The sequence below is a fragment of the Hemiscyllium ocellatum genome, chromosome 47 (genome assembly GCF_020745735.1).
Source record: "Hemiscyllium ocellatum isolate sHemOce1 chromosome 47, sHemOce1.pat.X.cur, whole genome shotgun sequence".
NCBI lineage: Eukaryota > Metazoa > Chordata > Chondrichthyes > Orectolobiformes > Hemiscylliidae > Hemiscyllium > Hemiscyllium ocellatum.
Genome location: NC_083447.1, coordinates 7,425,461 through 7,446,711, shown reverse-complemented (window position 1 = coordinate 7,446,711; position 21,251 = coordinate 7,425,461). Strand labels below are relative to the sequence as shown.

The 21,251-nt window shown below is 42.9% G+C and overlaps 1 protein-coding gene across 4 annotated transcripts in view; it reads left to right on the top strand.

The window, feature by feature from the left end:
- Window positions 1-21,251, top strand: part of klc3 (kinesin light chain 3) — a 77,297-nt gene that overhangs the window by 8,919 nt on the left and 47,127 nt on the right. For all 4 annotated transcript variants that reach the window (XM_060855905.1, XM_060855904.1, XM_060855902.1 and 1 more), the window contains exons 2-5: window positions 7,226-7,475; window positions 10,950-11,177; window positions 13,317-13,389; window positions 19,385-19,610. In XM_060855905.1, the coding sequence (XP_060711888.1) occupies window positions 7,239-7,475; window positions 10,950-11,177; window positions 13,317-13,389; window positions 19,385-19,610 (764 nt within the window). In that variant the 5' untranslated portion in view covers window positions 7,226-7,238. The remainder of the gene's footprint in view (window positions 1-7,225; window positions 7,476-10,949; window positions 11,178-13,316; window positions 13,390-19,384; window positions 19,611-21,251) is intronic.

Here is a 21,251-nt window from a genome sequence, read left to right as displayed (position 1 = left end):
GTAGTTACCTAAATCATTGTAATTTCAAAGATATTGCACAGCTTGGAGACAATTTAGTTTTTTTTTTAAAAAACCTATCAATTTCAGGCCTCTTTGTTATGAAATATTAATTTGTGTGAAATGGGGCAAATTATCGTTTCCCTCCCATTGACTGTTGAAACAATTCTTTTAAGAAAGTTTGTTTTAAAGTATGGCTTGTTACAGTAGCGCTTTTTGGTAAGGGATAAACAGAGCAGCCTTTGTATAGTTGATAAAATATTGCGTTTTCAGGATAGTCTGTAATACAACCATCTGATGCACAAAACTTGTCTTGCTTGTTTGTCTCAAGGGTTGTCATAGTTATAGATGTACAGCAGGGAAACAGACCCTTTGGTCCAACCCGTCCATGCCGACCAGATATCCCAACCCAATCAGCACTTGGCCCATATCCCTCCACACCCTTGCTATTCATCTCCCCATCCAAATGCCCTTTAAATGTTGTAGTAGCCTCCACCGCTTCCTCTGGCAGCTCATTCCATACACATCCTACCCTTTGTGTGAAAACGTTGCCCCTTAGGTCTCTCTTATATCTTTCCCCTCTCACCCTAAACCTATGCCCTCTAGTTCTGGACTCCCCACCCCAGGGAAGAGACTTTGTCTATTTATCCTATCCATGCTCCTCATGATTTTATCATGTCACATTGGTGAATGGGTGCAATGCTAATCAGAGCTTTATTGGATGGAGTAGTTAAGATAAGATACCACCTGCTACCCTCCTAGTGGCTCACAAGATGACACCACTGACCAGTAGAGCAACAGATTGCTCAGTTCTTTTGTATTCTGGAATACTTCTTTTGGAAACATCAATTTCTTTTTGCTTTGTGAGACATCGGACTAGAGTTTGCAGTCAGGAATTCTCTGCTGAGGTCCTAGAAATGGAATCTCCACTCTATTTGTGCTAGAACTAAACTTTGGTAGGGGAAACAGACCCTATATTGGCTGTTGCAATGGTTTTAACCTGCAGGAATTGGCATCAGGAATTGCTGGAGTAGATATTAATGTTCTTGCACATTAAGTAGGGTCTGTATAACTGTCATGGACTGAAGTTTTTTTTAAATAAAACGTCCAACCATTAAACTGTTCTATGTTAGAAAAACGTTTTCAGCTGTTAGGGAAAGCAACCTTTTGTTGGACTGCTTTGATAGATATAGATTGGGGGCGGGGGATTGGGAGGAGGAAGCTTTAGTAGTTGGTGCATTTTCAGTAGAGCTCTTTGACGTATCCCCAAGAGCTATCATGTCAGAGCATTTCTTAGCTGAGTTCCAAAAGGTTCAGTTATCAAAGCAAAGGTTTCTGAGTTCATAATTTCATTGAAAATTTTGAACATAATTAAAGGGTTCACTTTTGTTTTTGATGTCAAGTCTGAATAGGAGTTTCCTTTTATAAGGAATGAACTACTTAAGACTTAAAAATGTTGAGTGGATTTTATGAATGGGAGTTCTTTTTTTCTTCAGTCGTGTGTAGGAATGAAAATGGTATGGTTCTGTTAGAAGTTTGTTACTTTATCTCTGTGTGGCTCCCTAGGCCTGCCCAAGATGGACGCTGGGAAAGACATTGAGGGGTAGGAGGATGGGAGGTATGCATGTGCATTGAGGCTATGAGGAACAAAGCAGGAGGGGTGCATGGAATGCCTCAGTTGACATGGAGGATCTGGAAATGGGTCAGATCATGTGAACAGTGAGGGCTAGAGATCCTATCAATTTCCAAAGTAACTGGAATGAATTTCCAGAGAATCCAGGCTGACCTTCTAATTAGCCTGTTGTTCCATTGGCCCAACCTTGTGTCTGCTTTTGCCCTGCCTCTAGGGTTGAAGATCTGACTTGATTCCTGACTCCCAGAATCAGGTTTCAGGTTGGATTTTACTAAGATGGTTCCAATGAGTCAGGAAATCTCCTAACTTGAGCTATCCCCTGTAGCTAAACTCCAGCCCAGAATGGTCTGCTTATAGTGTATCCTCTCCCACAATCTCTCTTGTAACGAATTACCCTGTGAAATATCTGACATCATGTTAACCGTCTATGCTGCTGTATGTCCACATAACAAGGCAGTGGCACCACCAGGATGTTTAATCAATGCAGCAAATGTATGCCTGGCATCAAAAAGAGAAAATCACCTTGACATTTTGAGTAGGGCCATTTGCGAGGATCTTGGGAAAGCTGTCATGTGGAACTTCCTCTGCTAAGAACGCCTGCCTGTGATTTTAAACTCTTGTCGCTTATACCCAGCTGTGCATCCCAAATGTTTTCTGTTCTTAAAAATTCTGGTCTTGCACATTTGAACAGTTCACTGTTAAGTAACTGCAGCGGAGTCTCCTTGCTCATTTCATAACATCTGTGTGTGTTGTGATAGTGGAGGGGGGAAGGTTAAAGTGAAGGGAAAATAAGCAATGCCATTTTAACATTCAGTTAACTAAATTTGGGCTGTTTTGAAACATTCACCTATTTCCCTTTCTTTATTTTAACAAGGTCACAACTCCTAAGATTACAGAAAATGCCAAAGACTGACAAACCCCTTTATATGTTTTGGATGAGTCCTGTCCAATTGCATTAGACAGTCTGTCATTTCCATTCCAGTGCTGTCCCCTGGTTGAGAGGGTTGCCTGCAGGATAGGTTTTAAGTACTCAGTGGTTCCAGTATGCTCAAAACAATTTTCATTCCTCCAGGGACTTTTTTAGTAGGGTGGGAAGTGGGAAAGATTTTTTGATTCAGATGGTGGAAGCTGGGTCTAGTGAAGAAGAATGATCATTAAACTTATCCATGTTTTTGCACAACACCCAAAAACCTACTCCTTCTTCAAGGATCATTGGATAGCCACGTGTCACCCGGGGGTTGGTGGTGCTCAGTCGTTGTGAACAGTAGTCTCTACAATACTTGATCTACTCTGTTGTGATTTCCCAACTCCTCAACATTAATAGCAAGCAGTAGGCTATTTACCCCTCCCATTTATCTCTCCACCCCCGAGACTTCCAACCTCATTCCTGATGAAGGGCTCCGGCCCAAATTGTTGATTCTCCTGCCCCTCGGATGCTGCCTGACCTGCTGTGCTTTTCCAGCAACACACACTCAACTTTGATCTCTAGCATCTGCAGACCTCACTGTCTCCTATTAATCCACCATGTTTATACAAACAGAAAGTTCTGGAGAAATGCAGTAGAATCTGTGGAGAGAAACAAAGTTGATGTTTTGAGTCCAATATGACTCTTCATTGGATCATTCCTATCCTGTTCAAGAAAGTGCAATTCGACTCAAAATGTTAATTTTGCAACCGTCTTCACAGATGCTGCCAGCCCTGCTGAGTTTCTCCAACACTTTTTCGGTTTTTATTTCAGATCTCCAGCGTCCGTAGTATTTTGCTTTTAAGTTTGGAAAGTCTCTTCACCAGAGCAATCCAAAAACCTCACTACCCTGCTGTTTCCTCATTTCCCCAATGTTTTTCTCCACCCGGAATGTCTCTTCATTTTTTCCTTTATAATACACTGGTCTTTGGCTCATTTCATCCCTAGTTCGAAAACTTCAGTCTTTGACAACTTTGTAAGTGAAGTGTTTTATCCTCAATCTCTCTGTCTGTCTGTCACTGGAGGGAACGCGATTACAATTGGAAACGCCGCTGCCTGGCCAGAATCATTAAGTAGCACCGACTAGGAGATGGTAAAGTCTGTAGATGTTGGAGATCAGAGCTGTGTGTGTTTTTGGAAAAGCACAGCAGGTCAGTCAGCATTCAAGGAGCAGGAGAGTCGACATTTCAGGCTGGAGCCCTTCATCAGGAATGAGGCTGGGAGTCTCATGGTGAAGAGATAAATGGGAGGGGGGGTGTGGGGCTGATCGAGAAGGTGGTAGCTGAGAGTGCAGTAGGTGAATGGAGGTGGGGGTAAAGGCGATAGCTCAGAGAGGAGGGTGGAACCGACTGATTGTAGCTGTAACCTTATTGATACCTCCAGCCATTTCTAATTATGAATTATCAGACAAATATATTTCAAGTGCATTGTGATTACTAAAATGCAGAGCTAGACAGCCAGGTTATTTTCTGAGCACAGCTAGTTTTTAACAAAGTTATAATTTCTGTGTTTTACCAGGTGAGGTGCCTGGGGACCTTGCTGTCTGAGACACTCGGTGTAAGCACTGAGTTCATGATAAAGTTTATTTGGTAGCACTCTCAACTTTGATCAAAAGGGTGGCGTGGTGGCTTAGATGGGTAGCATGGTGGGGTGGCTTAACAGTTAGCACTGCTGCCTCAGCACCAGAGACCCAGGTTCGATTCCACCCTCGGGCAACTGTCTGTGTGGAGTTTGCACATTCTCCCCACATCTGCATGGGTTTCCTCTGGGTGCTCCGGTTTCCTCCCACAGTCCAAAGATGTGCAGGTTAGTTGGATGGGCAATTTATCATGGCCAGTAGTGTCCAGGGATGTGTACTCTCTGTAAATTAGACATGGGGCATGCAGGGATAGGATAGGGTTGGTGTGGACTTGTTGGGCTGAATGGCCTGTTTCCACACTGTCGTGATCCTATGATTCTAAGTTCACATCCCACTCCAGGGCTTGATTACAAAAACCAAGACCAATGCTCCCTGTGCCAGTACTGATGGACTGCTGCACTCTGAGATGCTGTCTTTGAGACAAGTTAAACCGAGGCCTGGCTTTTTCAAGGTAAATGATCCCATTGTTCTATTATTGGGAAGGGAAGGAAAATTTTTGCTTGATGTTGTGTCCAATATTTATCCTTCAGTCTGGTCTAGATTATCTGGTCGTTAATCACCTTTTATAGAAATTTGCTATGTGCAAACTAACCGTAACTCCTTTTCATGGGGCATAAAGTGTACTGATCTGCAAATGCTCATGAATAGGATAGCCAAGTTAGCAACTCATCATTGTAGCTTTGCAAATGTGGGGCAGCATTGTGCTATTTCTCACTGAAACCTGGTGATTTTAAAATACCCTGATGTTAGAGGATAATGTTATATTTGAGTCAGGCTCTTTATTCTTCAATGTTCACCTTTTGAGTCAGGATTTTATCTCGTGGAAGAGCGATAGGTAGAAATGAATGGTCCAGGGTTTACACAGAAACTGGAATGGAATGGCAGAAAGCACCTTAATGTACCCTTCCATAACTCATGATGATGTAATCTATCAGGGATTACAGTAAAGTAGAAAGAGTTGCAAAATGAAAATTAACACAGAGGTAGCAGGGTGAGGAACTTAACCTATTTACTGTATGTTCATTCTTTACTATTGCTTTCCTCAGCCACTCTCTGCAGTTAATATTATAAATAACTTTAACAATGTTACTACAGGTGATCAGGGTAACTCTGACCTGCGTACTGCCTTTCTCTGCTTTACTTACTCAAGTGTCTACCACATCTATTTGTGGGTTCCAGTTCTGATTTGGGGACTTGAGCACAAAAGTAGAGGCTGACCCTCTATTGCCCGCACTGAGGAGGGCTACTCTGATGAATAGATTAGTCTTTTGCAAGTGGTAGTTTCTTGTCCCCTAAGACCAGACTGAAGATCCCACAAAAGGATTTCAAGGAAGAGCAGGGGATTTATTCCTGGCCTTTTGGGCTGACGTTAATCCCTCAATCCATATCACTAAAATGGATTATTTGGTCATCCTTCTCCTGTTTATAGGAGCATACTGTGTACAAGTTGGCTGCTGTATTTCCTACTTCGTAACAGCATTCACATCGCAGAGCACTTCGGAACATCTCGAGATTGTGAAAGGCAATATATAAGTGCAAGTTCTTTGTATACTGCTCCACAGTCAACAGTTCCTCTATTGTATTTAGTGTTTGCACATCTTCAGCTGTTTTACCTGGAGAAGTCTGAGGTAAATCACACTAAAAGCAGTTTATTTTTCACTTTCTGCCCCGCTGACAATTATGTCTCTCAATGTGGTAGGAGACAACATTTTATTTTCAAAAACATGTTGTTATTGTTTGTAATGACAACAAATTTTAAAATTTAACGGTGTTAGTAGAACCACAGTTATTGCCCACCCTTTTTGTCCTAAGGCAGTGGTGTGTATGTAATTGCACTTTACAGTACCTTGCTGTAAAATGGCTGCCACTAGTCCATGATTGCCCTATTGTCTTGAATCCTTCAAGATACAATAAGATGACTTTTAAATTTAAAAGTCTTTCAGAAATTTAGGAATGAAATTTCCGCTTGACCCTTGTTCCCAGGTCATTCACCATCTCCTAATTTTATAGCCCCCTGTTGTGAAGGAGCTGACTTCCTACACTTTTAAATTTCCCTTGCCCTTCATTGGATTTGAGTGTCACTGACCAGACTAGCATTGGTTGCTCAACCCTCGCTGACATTGATTGGAATGGCTTTCTACTGTCATGTCTAAGGCTAGCCCAAAGAGACAAACAATCTGAGGATTCACATGTAGGCCAGACCAAGTAAGGACAGAGATTTCCTTTGCTAAAAGGCATTAATAAGTCAGATAGGTTTTTGACAACAATAAACAATAGTTTCAGGCTCGCTATTGCTGAGACTAGTGTTGTATTCAGATTTTGTTTTGTTGTGAATTAGGGCCAGACTGTTGAGGAGAGATGTTAGGATGGGAGATGTTTGGAACACTGCTGTTTGTGGATCAGTTGTTAATTTTAAATCTGAGGTAAACTTTTGTTAAACAAAGGCCTTAAGGAGCCTGGGCCAAAGACTGGTATATGGAGTTGGGCCAGAGATCAGCCATGATCTCATTGAATGATGGAACAGTCTTAAGGGGCTCATTGGCCTACTCCTGTTCCTGTATTCCTAACTGAATTTGAGGCCTGACATAATGGAATTTTAAACCTGTGTCTCCAGAGAATTTGTCGGTAATAATAATTCAGTAATAATACCGCTATGTCACAATGTTCCCTTGACTGCATTGTTTGATCTCTAGGATCTTGTTTACATGGGCATTCCCAAGTATGGGTGAAGTAAACCATTTCAGTTAGTTTTTGGCTTATGAACAGTTTATCTTTATTTTTCTTTTCCTATTTGAAGATCAATTTTAGCTGTTTGTTCTCTTGCTCAACTGAGATCAGCTGACTTACTCTAAATCACAAGTACAGTGAGCAATGCATACATTCATTAAACCTTTTACGAAATTTGAGGCATTTTCTCTTCCGTTGAGGGAAGATCACATTAATGCAGATGAATAATTAATTCCCACTAATGGACTTCACCTCCTGCACACAGGGACCATAGCGTCATGTCCACAATGGTGCAGTTAAATGAGAAACTGAGTACAGATGAGATCATTACCAGCACCAAGCAGGTCATCCAAGGGCTGGAGGCACTGAAGAATGAAAACAACACCATCCTACAGAACCTGCAGGAAACACTGCATGGTCTGACTGAAGATGAAGAAGCTCACTTGGTGGAAGAGAAGACTGGCCTCATCCAGAGGTCACTGGAGATGATTGAATTGGGGCTAAGTGAAGCACAGGTAAGACTAAAGACTAAAGATTAAATGACGGGTTGGGAATGCATAAAAGGGGTTTGTATTCCCTGGAATTTATAAAAATAGAATGGTAACATGGCATAAGCAGGCCTTTCAGCTTGTTACCATGCTGGCTGTCTGAAAGTGATTTAGCTGGCCCCCCGACCTCCCTTAGGTCTCTTTTATATCCTTCCCCTCTCACGCTAAACCTATGCCCTCTAGTTCTGGACTCCCTCACCCCAGGGAAGAGACTTTGTCTATTTATCCTATCCATGCCCCTCATGATTATATAAACCTCTATAAGGTCACTCCTCAGCCTCTGACACTCCAGTGAAAACAGCCCCAGCCTATTCAACGTCTCCCTACAGCTCCAATCCTCCAACCCTGTAAATCTTTTCTGAACCCTTTCAAGTTTCACAACATCCTTCCGATGTTGGCCACTGTTGGAATATTGCGTGCAATGTCCTGTACAGCCACAACATGACCTCCCAACTCCTGTATTCAATACTGTGACCAAGAAAGGAAAGCATACCAAAAGCCGCCTTCACTATCCTATCTACTTGCAACTCCACTTTCAAGAAGCTATGAACCTGCACTCCAAGGTCTCTTTGTTCAGCAACACTCCCCAGGACCTTACCATTAGGTGTACAGGTCCTGCCAAGATTTACTTTCCCAAAATGTAGCACCTTGCATTTACCTAAATTAAATTCCATCTGCCACTCCTCAGCCCATTGGCCCAGCTGATCAAGATCCCGCTTTACTCTGAGGTCACTGTCCACTACACCTCCAATTTTGGTGTCATCTGCAAACTTACTAACTGTACCTCTTGTGCTCGCATCCAAATCATTTATTTAAATGACGAAAAGTAGTAGTGGTCCCAGCACCATTCCTTGTGACACTCCACTGGTCACAGGCCTCCAGTCTGAAAAACAGCCCTCTACCACCACCCCCTGTCTTCCACCTTTGAACCAGTTCTGCATCCAAATCGCTAGTTCTCCCTGTATTCCATGAGATCTAACCTTGCTATCCAGTCTCCCGTGGGGAACCTTGTCGAACGCCTTACTGAAGTCCATATAAGATCACCTCCACTGCTCTGCCATCATCAATCCTCTTTGTTACTTCAAAAAACTCAATCATGTTGACTATCCCTAATCAGTCCTTGCATTTCCAAATACAAATCTTATCCCTTAGGATTCCCTGCAACAACTTGCCCACCACCGATGTCAGGCTCACTGGTCTATAGTTCCCTGGCTTGTCCTTAGCACCCTTCTTAAACAGTGGCACCACGTTAGCCAACCTCCAGTCTTCCAGCACCTCACCTGTGGCAATCGATAATACAAATATCTCAGTAAGAGGCCCAGCAATCACTTCTGTAGCTTCCCACAGAGTTCTAGGGTACACCTGATCTGGTCCTGGGGATATATCCACCTTTGTGTTTCAAGACATCCGGCACTTCCTCATCTGTAATATGGACATTTTTCAAGATATCACCATTTATTTCCCTACATTCTATGTCTTTCATGTCCTGTTCCACAGTAAACACTGATGCAAAGTACTCATTTAGTATCTCCTATGGCTCCACACAAAGGCCGCCTTGCTGATCTTTGAGGGGCCCTTTTTGCTCCCTAGTTACCTTTTGGTCCTTAATGTATTTGTAAAAACCCTTTGGATTCTCCTGAATTCTATTTGCCAAAGCTATCTCATGTCCCCTTTTTGCCCTCCTGATTTCCCTCTTAAGTATACTCCTACTGCCTTTATACTCTTCTGAGGATTCACTCGATCTATCCTGTCTATACCTTACATATGCTTTCTTCTTTTCCTTAACCAAACCCTCAATTTCTTTAGTCATCCAGCATTGCCTACATCTACCAGCCTTTTCTTTTACCCTGACAGGAATATGCATTTGGATACAGAACTGGCTCAAAGATAGAAGACAGAGGGGGATAGTGGAGGGTTGTTTTCAGAGTGAAGGCTTGTGACCAGTGGGATGCCACAAGGATCGGTGCTGGGTCCACTGCTTTTCATCAGTTATATAAATGATTTGGATGTGAGTATAAGAGGTATAGTTAGTAAGTTTGCAGATTACACAAAAATTGGAGGTGTAGTAGACAGCAAAGAAATTTACCTCTGATAACAACAGGATTTTGATCAGATGGGCCATTGGCTGAGAAGTGGCAGATGGAGTTTAATTTAGACAAATGTGAGGTGCTGCATTTTGGGAAAGCAAATCTTAGCAGGACTTATGCACTTAATGGTAAGGTCCCAGGGAGCGTTGCTGAACAAAGAGACCTTGGAGTGCAGGTTCATAGCTCCTTGAAAGTGGAGTCAGAGGTAGCTAGGATAGTGAAGAAGGCGTTTGGTATGCTTTCCTTTATTAGTCAGAGTATTGATTACAGGAGTTGGGAAGTCATGTTGCGGCTGTACAGGACATTGGTTAGGCCACTGTTGGAATATTGTATGCAATTCTGGTCTCCTTCCTATCGGAAAGATGTTGTGAAACTTGAAAGGGTTCAGAAAAGATTTACAAGGATGTTGCCAGGGTTGGAGGATTTGAGGTATAGGGTGGGGCTGTTTCCCCTGGAGCGTTGGAGGCTGAGAGGTGACCTTATAGAGGTTTATAAAATCATGAGGGGCATGGATAGGGTAAATAGACAAAGTCTTTTCCCTGGGCTCGGGGATTCCAGAACTAGAGGGGCATAGGTTTAGGGTGAGAGGAGAAAGATATAAAAGAGACCTAACAGGTGACTTTTTCTTGCAGAGGGTGATAAGTGTATGGAATGAGCTGCCAGAGGAAATGGTGGAGGCTAGTATAATTGCAACATTTAAGAGGCATTTGGATGGGTATATGAATAGGAAGGGTTTGGAGGGATATGGGCCAGGTGCTGGCAGGTGGGACTAGATTGGGTTGGGATATCTGGTCAGCATGGACGGGTTGAACTGAAGAGTCTGTTTCCGTGCTGTACGTCTCTATGCCTCTGACTTGTGCTGTCTCTGGACTCTGGTTATCTCGTTTCTGAAGGTTTCCCAGTTTCCAGGCGTCCCTTTACCTGTGAACATCTGCCCCCCAATCAGCTTTTGCAAGTTCTTGCCTAATACCTTCAAAATTAGCCTTCCTTCAATTTAGAACTTCAACTTTTAGATCTGCTGTCTCCTTTGCCATCACTATTTTAAAACTATTTGGAGTATGGTCCTTGACCCAAAAGCGCTCCCCCACTGACACCTCAGCCACCTGCCCTGCCTTATTTCCCAAGAGTAGGTCAAGTTTTGCACCTTCTCTGGTAGGTACATCCACATAAAGGCAATGACAAACTCCAAACTCGTACTGAATCAAACTTTGAATCTGAAATATTTACCGTTTAATGTTTATTGTTTGTTCAAAGATTCAGGAAATAGAGAAGCCATTGACATCCGTTTCTGGAGAGGCTGGGAGCGTTTGGATTTGAATTGCCCGTACGTTTTAACTCTTGACCTGTGTTTCAGGTGGTGACCGCTCTGTCTACCCATCTGAGTACAGTGGAGGCAGAGAAGCAGAAGCTACGAGCTCAGGTGCGCCGGCTGTGCCAGGAGAACCAGTGGCTGCGGGATGAGCTGGCTGGCACCCAGCAGAAGCTGCAGAAGAGCGAGCAGATGGTGGCACAGCTGGAGGAGGAGAAGAAGCATCTTGAATTCATGAACCAAATTAAGAAGTACGATGAGGAGGAGGCAGCGGTATGTTGCTGAGCAGTGTCGCAGTTAAATACTGGAAAGAGAAGAAATTTGCATGGGATTTAGGGAGGTGGATGGAGGACTGAGATGAATTGAAGCTATTTCAAGGAGCTGGTATGGGCATGATAGACAGAATGGCCTCCTGTGTGGAATGGATTTCTGATTTGAATGCTTCCATTTTCTCTGGTTGGAAGGTGCTGACTACGCCAGATCTCTGATAGCACAGGGGCAGCATCCCTCTGGCCAATTCTTCATTTGTGAACTTGGCGCCAGTCTTTTCCTTCGTTATGCAACATAGGTGTCGCAGGCTGGGCCAGCGTTTATTACTCATCCATTGTTGCCCTTGAAGGGGGTGGTGAGCATCAGCGCATACTCTGCACTCTTGTAATGTTCATGTTCGTATCATGTCTGTATTTTAAAGTGTACCTCTTATTGGGCTGGAGGGCTTATAGTGCAGTGAATTGGCCAAATGGTCAATGAAAAGATACTGGTCCCACCATGTGTGACTAATTCTTTTTGTCCAACAACAAGTAGCAACTTTATTTGATAAGAATGTAAAAGATTTAAAGTAGGACTAGCAATTCAGCCCCTCAAGAATGCTGTGCCATTCCATCAGATCATGGCTGATCTGCCCTTGGCCGTGAGTCCTCTTTCATGCCAGCTCCACAACTCTTCAATATTTCAAAACTCTATCTGCCTCCTTTTAAATATTTCCAATAATCTAGCCTCCACATCTGAGATAAAGAATTCCATTCATTTACTGTCCTCTGAGAAAAGAGATTCTTTTGCAGCTCAGTTTTAAATGAGTGCCTCCTGTAACTTTGTCTCCTAGTTCAAAACTCCCCCATTTGTGGAAATATCTCAATATCAACATTGTCAAGTCACCCTCAGAATCATACATGTTTCAGTCTTCTAAACTCTGATGAATGAAGACCAAACCTGTTTCACCATGCTTGATAAATCAGCCTCATCATTCTCGGAATCAGCCTTGTGGATCTCTTTTCAAATGCCTCCAATGCCAGTATATTGTGTTTTTTTTTAAAATATGAAACTAAAACTGTCCACAGTATTCAGTTGTAGTCTTACCAACACCCTGTACAGTAGTAACAAGACTTTGTTTTTAAAAAGCTCCAACTCCCTCAAGGCAAAATTTCCATTTGCTTCTTAATCGCTTGCTGTGCCTTTATGCAACTTTTGTGTTTCATGTGCATTATCACCCAGATACCTCTCTCTATCTGTGTATGTGTGTGTGTGTGTGTGTCTCTCTCTGTCTGTCTGGCTGTCTGTCTGTGTCTCTCTCTCTCTCTCTGTGTCTCTCTCTCTGTCTCTGTGTCTCTGTCTCTCTCTGTCTCTGTCTCTGTGTCTCTCTCTCTCTCTCTTCCCCCTTCACCCTTCACCCTTGGAGTCTCTCTATTTAAATATTAGTATTCCTTTTGATTCTTCCAACCTCCATGAAGCTCCATCTGCCAAGTTTTTGCCCACTCGCTCAACCTATTTCTGATACTGATTGTCACCATAGTCTGTCCAGAACCATAGGGGCTGCTCTCTCATTAAAGAGGTGAACCTAAGGGCCACCACACCTCAGGCGAGGGGAGAGGTTGAGAAGGCAGGACCTTCGTGGTGCTCTCAACTGGTGTGGGAATTGAGCCTGGACTATTGGCATCTTGTTGCATTGCAAACCATCCAGCCAACTGTCCTTACAGATTCCTTATGTCCATTTTGTAATGGCTGTCCACATCGCCATCAACAGTTGTACAACTAACAGCCGCTAGACTCTTCCTAGTCTGTGATTCAAAAATCACTTTAGCCTTCCCCATTTCATTTACAAGCTCCTCAAGACGTTTAGCAAACAGTTGGACATAAGTGGATTGCTGACTTCCCCTGCTGACCCCCTTCACCTTCCTCCCTTCGCTCTGAAAATATCACCATGTTCCAGTGGCTTTGGAAGACTGACATGCATCCAAAGATGTTATTTTTAAAGTATGCTCATATTTGTTCTTGCTACTGATGGGCTACTGAAAATTGAGTTCTTTAGTTCTGAGGCACAGGATATCTGCAGTGTATTTTGAGGTATAGCCACATTGTAAAGTGTTTCTAAACTTCTCACGACTGTTCTTTCTGATTTCCTTCTCCATTTGACAGGAAGATAAAGACAGTGTATTCGCCAAGGTTCCACTGGATGACCTATTCCCGAATGAGGATGAGCAGACTCAATGTATGTATTATGTATATATTTCAGGAACTGATTTTAAAATTCTATTGCCTTCTCTCTTTAGATATAAAAATTCAGCATAGAGTCATAGAGATATACAATACAGAAACAGACCCTTTGGTCCAACCCGTCCATGCCAACGAGATACCCTCACCCAGTCTGGTCCCACGTGCCAGCTCCTGGCCCATATCCCTCCAAACGCCTCCTGTTCTCATATATTCATCCAGATGCCTTTTAATTATACCAGCCTCCACCATTTCCTGTGGTAGTTCATTCCATACACGTACCACCTTCTATGTGGAAAAAGTTGTCACTTTATCTTTCCCCTCTCACCCTAAACCTATGCCCTCTAGTTCTGGACTCTTTCTCCCCCGAGCCCCCCCCCCCCCCCCCCCCCACCATCTCAGAAAAGAGACTTTGTCTGTTTATCCTATCCATGCCCCTCATGATTTTATAAATCTCTAAGGTCACCCCTCAGCCTCCAACACTCCAGGGAAAACAGCCCCAACCTGTTCAACCTTCAATCCTTCAATAGCTCAAATCCTCCAATCCTGATAACATCCTTGTAAATCTTTTCTGAACCCTTTCAAGTTTCACAACATCTTTCTGATAGGAAGGAGATCAGAATTGCATACAATATTCCAACAGTGACCGAATCCATGTCCTATACAAGCGCAACTTGACCTCCCATCTCCTGTAATCAATACTCTGACCAATAAAGGAAAGCATACCAAACGCCTTCATCACTATCCTATCTACCTGCAGCTCTCTTTTCAAGGAGCTATGAACCTGCATTCCAAGGTCTCTTTGTTCAGCAGCATTCCCTGGGATCTTACCATTAAGTGTATAGGTCCTGCTAAGATTTGCTTTCCCAAAATGCAGCACTTCACATTTATCTAAATTAAACTCCATCTGCCACTTCTCAGCCCATTGGCCCATCTGATCAAGATGCAGTTGCAATCTGAGGTAGCCTTCTTTGATGTCGTCTACACCTCCAATTTTAGTGTCATCTGCAAACTTATTAACAGGGCCAGTTCTGTATCCAAATGACTAGTTCTCCCTGTATTCCATGAGATCTGACCTTACTAATCAGTCTCCCATGGGGAACCTTATCGAATGCCTTACTGAAGTCCATATAGATCACATCTACCGCTCTGCCCTCCTCAATCCTCTTTGTTGTTACTTCAAAAAACTCAATCAAGTTTGTGAAACATGATTTCCCATGCACGAAGCCATGTTGACTAACCCTATCCAAATAAATGTACATCCTGTCCCTAAGGATTCCCTCCAACAACTTGCCCACCACCAATGTCAGGCTCATTGGTCTATAATTCCCTGGCTTGTGCTTACCACCCTTCTTAAACAGTGGTACCATGTTTGCCAACCTCCAGTCTTCTGGCACCTCACTTGTGACTATCGATGATACAAATATCTCAGCAAGAGGCCCAGCAATCACTTCTGTAGCTTCCCACAGAGTTCTAGGGTACACCTGATCAGGTCCTGGGGTCTTATCCACTTTTGTGTTTCAAGACATCCAGCACTTCCTCATTTTTAATATGGATAGTTTTCCAGATGTCACCATCTGTTTCCCTACATTCTATATCTTCCATGTCCTTTTCCACAGTCTCCGACCTCCCTAAATCATGTGCAAGTCCCCCCGTTGTTGTTCTGATTACAACACAACTGACGTGAACTGCCACTTCCAGTACGACTCCTTCAGACAAAGGGCTCATGTGAAACACGCCATCAATTCCAGCAAAGTGAACGCGAAGCCTTTTTGGAAAAATGCCAAAAGCAAAGCGGATGAGTTTCTGCACCTGAAAGATGAAAGATTTTATAAATTATATCAAGGCATCTCACAGAAAAAGGGTGGAGATAGTTGCAGGAGATTGTCTGCAAAACACTGCAGTTATTTATTTCCATGTTTGATATTGGTTAGCTTTGATGAGGGCATGAGATCAGGGTGGCTGTCTCACTTAAGCTTTTTAAAAATTTATAGATTGTGTTTTTCCTGTCTTTGCTGAACAGTCTCTCTTGACCTAGTGAACGTTCCTCTGCAAAATATTGCTGTCAGGGTTTTGGGGTGATGTTGACGAAACCACCATTAATTGCAGGTAGCCTGAGAAGGTGGTCATGTTCCAATCATTATACAGTTGAGTACCTGTCTGACCACTTCATTAAGAGCCAATGACATGACGTAATACTAGAGTCAAATACTAGTGAACACCAACTAGCCACGAAACGACACGACCAGCTATCCTTAGTAGCCACACACGCAGATGACCAGCAACATGAATTCGACTGGGACAACACTACTATTATAGAACAAGCCAAACAGAGAATAGCCAGGGAATTCGTAGAGGCATGGCATTCATCCGTAGATTCTATCAATAAGCACATCGACCTGGACCCAATATACCGATCACTGCAATGGACAGCTGAAACTGACAACTGGAAGCGGCAGATTCAAACCACTATAAATGCCGGAGGAAAGATCACAGAAGCGCTTCACAGGAGGCTGTCAAGCACTGAGGATGTCACCTAGACAGGGGATGAAACGTCTGCAACACAAATTCCCAGCTTGGCGAACAAAACCACAACAACGAGCACCCGAGCTACAAATCTTCTCCCAAACTTACAGTCAAATATAATCCAATTAAAAAGTTAAGAGTAACTACAGTGAGCTTTGGTCTCTTTGGAGAGTGAGTAAAGAGCATCAATGGAAAATAAGGAAATGGTTTGAGTTGGTCAGATATCTTGCATCTGTCTTCACCCTGGGTGATACAAGTAATTTCCACAAATAACTTTTCAAAATTCCCTTGATTCTAGAGAAGTTTCATCAAATTCTCTATTCAAGAACAGAGGTAGACAGAAAGCAAGAAACCAACCACAGACCAGTTAAGCTTGACATCTGTCATAGGGACAATGTTGGAATCGGTTATTCACAGGGTTTTCGCTGGCCAACTGGAACTTCTCAGCATAATCAGGCACAGTCATCATGGTTTTGTGAAAGGAAATAATGTGATTAATTTATTATTGACGAAATAATAAGCAATGTGTTTCCGGGAGAGCTTCTGGATGTGTTGTACTTGGATTATCAAAGGCACAGAGTATGAGCTCATAGAGTGCAGGGTATATATTAGTATTGATTAGTGAAAGGAAACACTGTATGGGCATCGATGGGACATTTTCTGGTTGGTAACATGTAACAAATGTTACCACAGGCGTCTGTGCCAGGGCGTCAACTATCTATACCCTGTGCTAAAGACTTGGATGTTGAGACTGAATTATGGTTGCTAAATTTGCTGATGATGAAAAGATAGTTAGGAATATGTGGGGAGAATATAAGATGTCTGTCAAGGGATATAGATAGGTTGTGGGTAAAGCTTTGGACATGGAATTTAATGTGGGAAATTGCGAACTTGACTTCTTTGGCCAGAAGAATATTAAATATAGAGAGGTAGCAGAACTCTGAGAGGCAGAGGGATCTGGGTGTCCCAGTACAAGAATCACAAAAGTTCATTTTTAAGTATGAATTATGAAGGCGGCATATGGAATGTTTATTGCAAGGTGAATGGAATCTAAACCCTGGGACATTTTGCAGCAATTGTATCGGATATTAGAGAGATCGCACCTGGAACACTTTGTGCAGTTTTCGTCGCCTTATTTAAAAAGAGACTGAATGAATTACATCAGACTCTGGATCTGTTTGTCTGAGGCAGCTCCTTACCACCTTTTCAAGGGCAATTAGGAATGGGTAATAAATACTGGTCTAGCAAGCAATGCCCTAAATTCTGAGTGAATCCAAACAAAACTGCAGTTTGAACAAGATTGTCTCAATGCTGGGGTGAGGGGCCCACCTTATGAGAAAAGGTTGGATGTAAATACCAATCCGGTGGAGATTTGACTTGGTAGATGCAGAAAGGGACGCAGTTTAAAAATAAGGGATTTCCCATTTAAGACTGAGATAATCTTCCTTCAGGCGGTCATGAATGTTTGGAACTCTCATCCCCAGAGAGCAGTCGAGGCAGCGTCATTGAATATTTTTAGGTAGAAGTGAATAGATTCTTGACCAAAAGGGAATTAAAGGTTATCGGGGGTTAAGCAGGAAAGTGGAGTTGAGGCCACAGTCCAATAAGTGGTGATGTTATTGAATGGTACATCAGGCTTCAAGGGCAGTATTGGCTACTCTTGTTCCTAATTCATAATGGAAGGACATTGTCTCCTCTAGATCCTAAATATTCTTGTTCTGAAATTCCTTGAAGCAGAAAAAGCAGATGCTCTATAATTGAACATTCAGTACAGAGTACTGACAACATCGGGGAATAGGGTGGGGCATTGGAATTCATGTAGAAGTTCAGCCATGATTTGATTGAATGCAGGAGCTATATGGCCAACGTGAGGACTGCAGATGCTGGAGATTTAGAGTTGAGAGTGTGGTGCTGGAAAAGCACAGCAGGTCAGAGCAGCATCCGAGGAGCAGGAGAATCAACATTTCAGGCAAAAGCCCTTCATCATTGATTTTCCTGCATCAAAAGCCCTGATGAAGGGCTTTTGCCCGAAACTTTGATTTTCCTGCTCCTCGGATCCTGCCTGACTTGCTGTGCTTTTCCAGCACCACTCGAATTTAGACTTGCATGGCTAGATGGTTACCCTATATCTTTCAAAGGTGTGAGTGAAGTGGTTTAGATTTTGTGACAACCCATACTTAGCGTGAGGTTTCGTTTGGTGTCACCCCACAAGTTACTGGTTTGATTGCTTTCAATTAGATTTAGATTTTATGTCGTCATTTCCCAGACTGAGGCTTGAAATCGGACATCTGAATTATTATCCTCCACCATAACTACTCAGTATCATGCCTGGACATCATCTGTGTCAAAAGTTGATGCTTAATTCCCCTGATGGCTTGTTAGTAGAGGTGTGGAATGCTATTGTGGCTTATCTACCCTTCACAGTGAAGATGACAGCGCACATCAAATAGATTGTTTGATTTGAGTTATGAACAAGTCACGGATTTGATATTGAATCTTTTTGCGTTTTGTCCTTGCTTCTGATATGCACTAGCTTCCAGTGTTGCCTATTCTTTATTTTTCATTTCATTGCACCAGGGGAGACCCTGGGAGAGCTTCTACTTGGCTTTGAAGTCAGTATCAAAACTCCTGATAAGCTGCATGTACCAGAAAGGTTCCATGTTTAATCCCTTTCTGTGCTGAATTAATGAGTGTTGGCATTGGGACTTGCTTCTCTTTGACAAGTTGGTGGTGAATTACCTTCTTCAACTGTTACAGTCCCTGTGATGTGGGTGTACCAACAGTACTGTCATGGGAGTTTCAGCGTTTTTGACTTAGTGTCACTGAGATATATTTTAACTTGGGACGCTGTATGATTTGGGGGGGTAAACTTTCAGATGGTGGTGTTCCCCTGCACCTGCTGCCTTTGTTCTCTTTTAAGTAGTGGAAGTCACACTTTTGGGAGGTGCTGTTAATGGAACTTCGGCTAGCTGCTGTAGTGCTTCTTAGAAATGGTCAACACTTGCAGCCTCTGTGCACCTATAGTGATGGAAGTGAATTTTAAAGCTGGTGAATGAGGTATTCATCAAGTTTTGGATAGTATAAAACTTCTTGGGTGTTGGGGCAATTCTATTACACTCTTAACTTATGTCTTGTGGACTTTTAGAAGCCAGGAGATGCATTACTTTCTGCAGGATTCCCAGCCTCTGACCTGCTCCTGGATCTTCAAAGTCTATATGGCTGATCAGTTAAATTCTGGTCAGTGGTCAGTTTAGACTGAGTATATTGGCTCAGCTGTCTCTGACTGAATAATCTGTCAACATTTGTTGCCTAAGCTACCAGCCATCTTGGAAGAGGGAGGAATAAGGACAACCTGTGAATCTTGCAGGGAAGGAAGAAAGTTTAGTGTAAGAAGTGAAATGTTCAATGATCAGCAGAGAGGAGTCTGGGTACTGAAGTGTTTTGATTTGTGTCCTTGTATATTGCAGTGCACCAGCAGCACAGCAGTGCAGCAGCAGCAGCCCAACAGGGCGGATATGAAATCCCAGCACGACTGCGAACACTGCACAATCTGGTGATACAGTACGCTTCACAAGGCCGTTATGAAGTGGCTGTTCCTCTCTGTAAACAAGCACTGGAGGACCTGGAGAAAACATCAGGCCACAACCACCCTGATGTGGCCACCATGTTAAATATTCTCGCCTTGGTATACAGGTATGATTAACTTGGAGCTTACTTAACATGCAAATATTAGGGGCAATAGAAATGAGAACTTTGGGCAAATCTCCTTTTAATGTATTAATTTGCATAGTATAGGTTATGGAGGGAGTTCAGGAACCTTACCCAGCAAACTGAAGAATGGAGTTTGCATTTGCTGCCCTTGTTCTCCTGAGCAATTCTCTTAGTTCAAGGTTTCCAAAAGTGGTGATTGGTTCCCAACTAGAGTCCTGAGCTGAGCTTTTGGGGCTATTATCACTGAAACAACAGTAGTTGCCCTGGATCCCCCTCACTCTCACAGGTCTCTGCTTTCCCATTCCCTTGTTTTCATAATGTTCACTGAGAACCCTCGAAGTGGGATCATGGTGAAAGCAGTTTGGGAAGCTTCATCACGGCTCATCACTTTAACTTGCTTGTGTTACTCTGATCCCGAGTGAACATTTAGTACAAATGCAGAGTGTGCAGAATGTATCAGATTTCTGCATCTCTCCTCTCTCTTTTTTTTGTTTTTACTGACTTATTTGCATGTTGCCTGTATTCATTGAAAAATATTTTCACAACCAATATTTCCTGTTTATTTCTTTTGATACAGCACACCACTGCACCAATAGCAAGGGTAATGATTTTTTTTAAGTGAAAAAATGTGACACCCCTCAGGATCTGATATAGAGTTCCCAAGAATGTGTCAGTATTTGCAGGAGGACGTTGGAGCGAGTCAGTATTTCTAGACAGCAAGTTGTTCACCTGTGTGGGCACCTCTGTTTGTATCTGTGTGTGTCCATATCCATGTGCATGTGTCTAAGTGCTTGGCTGTGTATGCTTGAACATGTGTCCACAAGAATCAGTGCTTTTCATCATTTATGAAGATGATTTGGATGAGAACATAGGAGGTATAGTTAGTAAGTTTGCAGATGATACCAAAATTGGAGGTGGAGTGGACAATGAAGAAGGTTACTTCACAATATAACTTCACAATGATCTTGTACCAATGGGCTGAGAAGTGGCAGATGGAGATTAATTTAGATAAATGCAAGGTGCTGCATTTTGGAAAAGCAGGACAGGACTTGTACATTTAACGGTAAGGTCCTGGGGAGTGTTACTGAGCAAAGGGACCTTGGAGTGCAGGTTCATAGCTCCTTGAAAGTGGAGTCACAGGTAGATAGGATAGTGAAGAAGGCGTTTGGTATGCTTTCCGTTGTTGGTCAGAGTATTGAGTACAGGAGTTGGGAGGTCATGTTGCGGCTGTACAGGACATTGGTTAGGCCACTTTTGGACTATTGCGTGCAATTCTGGTCTCCTTCCTATCAGAAAGATGTTGTGAAACCTGAAAGGGGTCAGAAAAGATTTACAAGGATGATGCCAGGGTTGGAGGATTTGAGCTATAAGGAGAGGCTGAACAGGCTGGGGCTGTTTTCCCTGGAGCATCGGAGGCTGAAGGATGACCTTTATAGACGTTTATAAAATCATGAGGGACATGGATGGGATAAATAGACAAGGTCTTTTCCGTGGGGTGGGGGAGTCCAGAACTCGAGGGCATAGGTTTAGGTTGAAAGGGGAAATATTTAAAAGGGACCTAAGGGGCATCCTTTTCATACAGAGGGTGGTACGTGTATGGAATGAGCTGCCAGAGGATGTGGT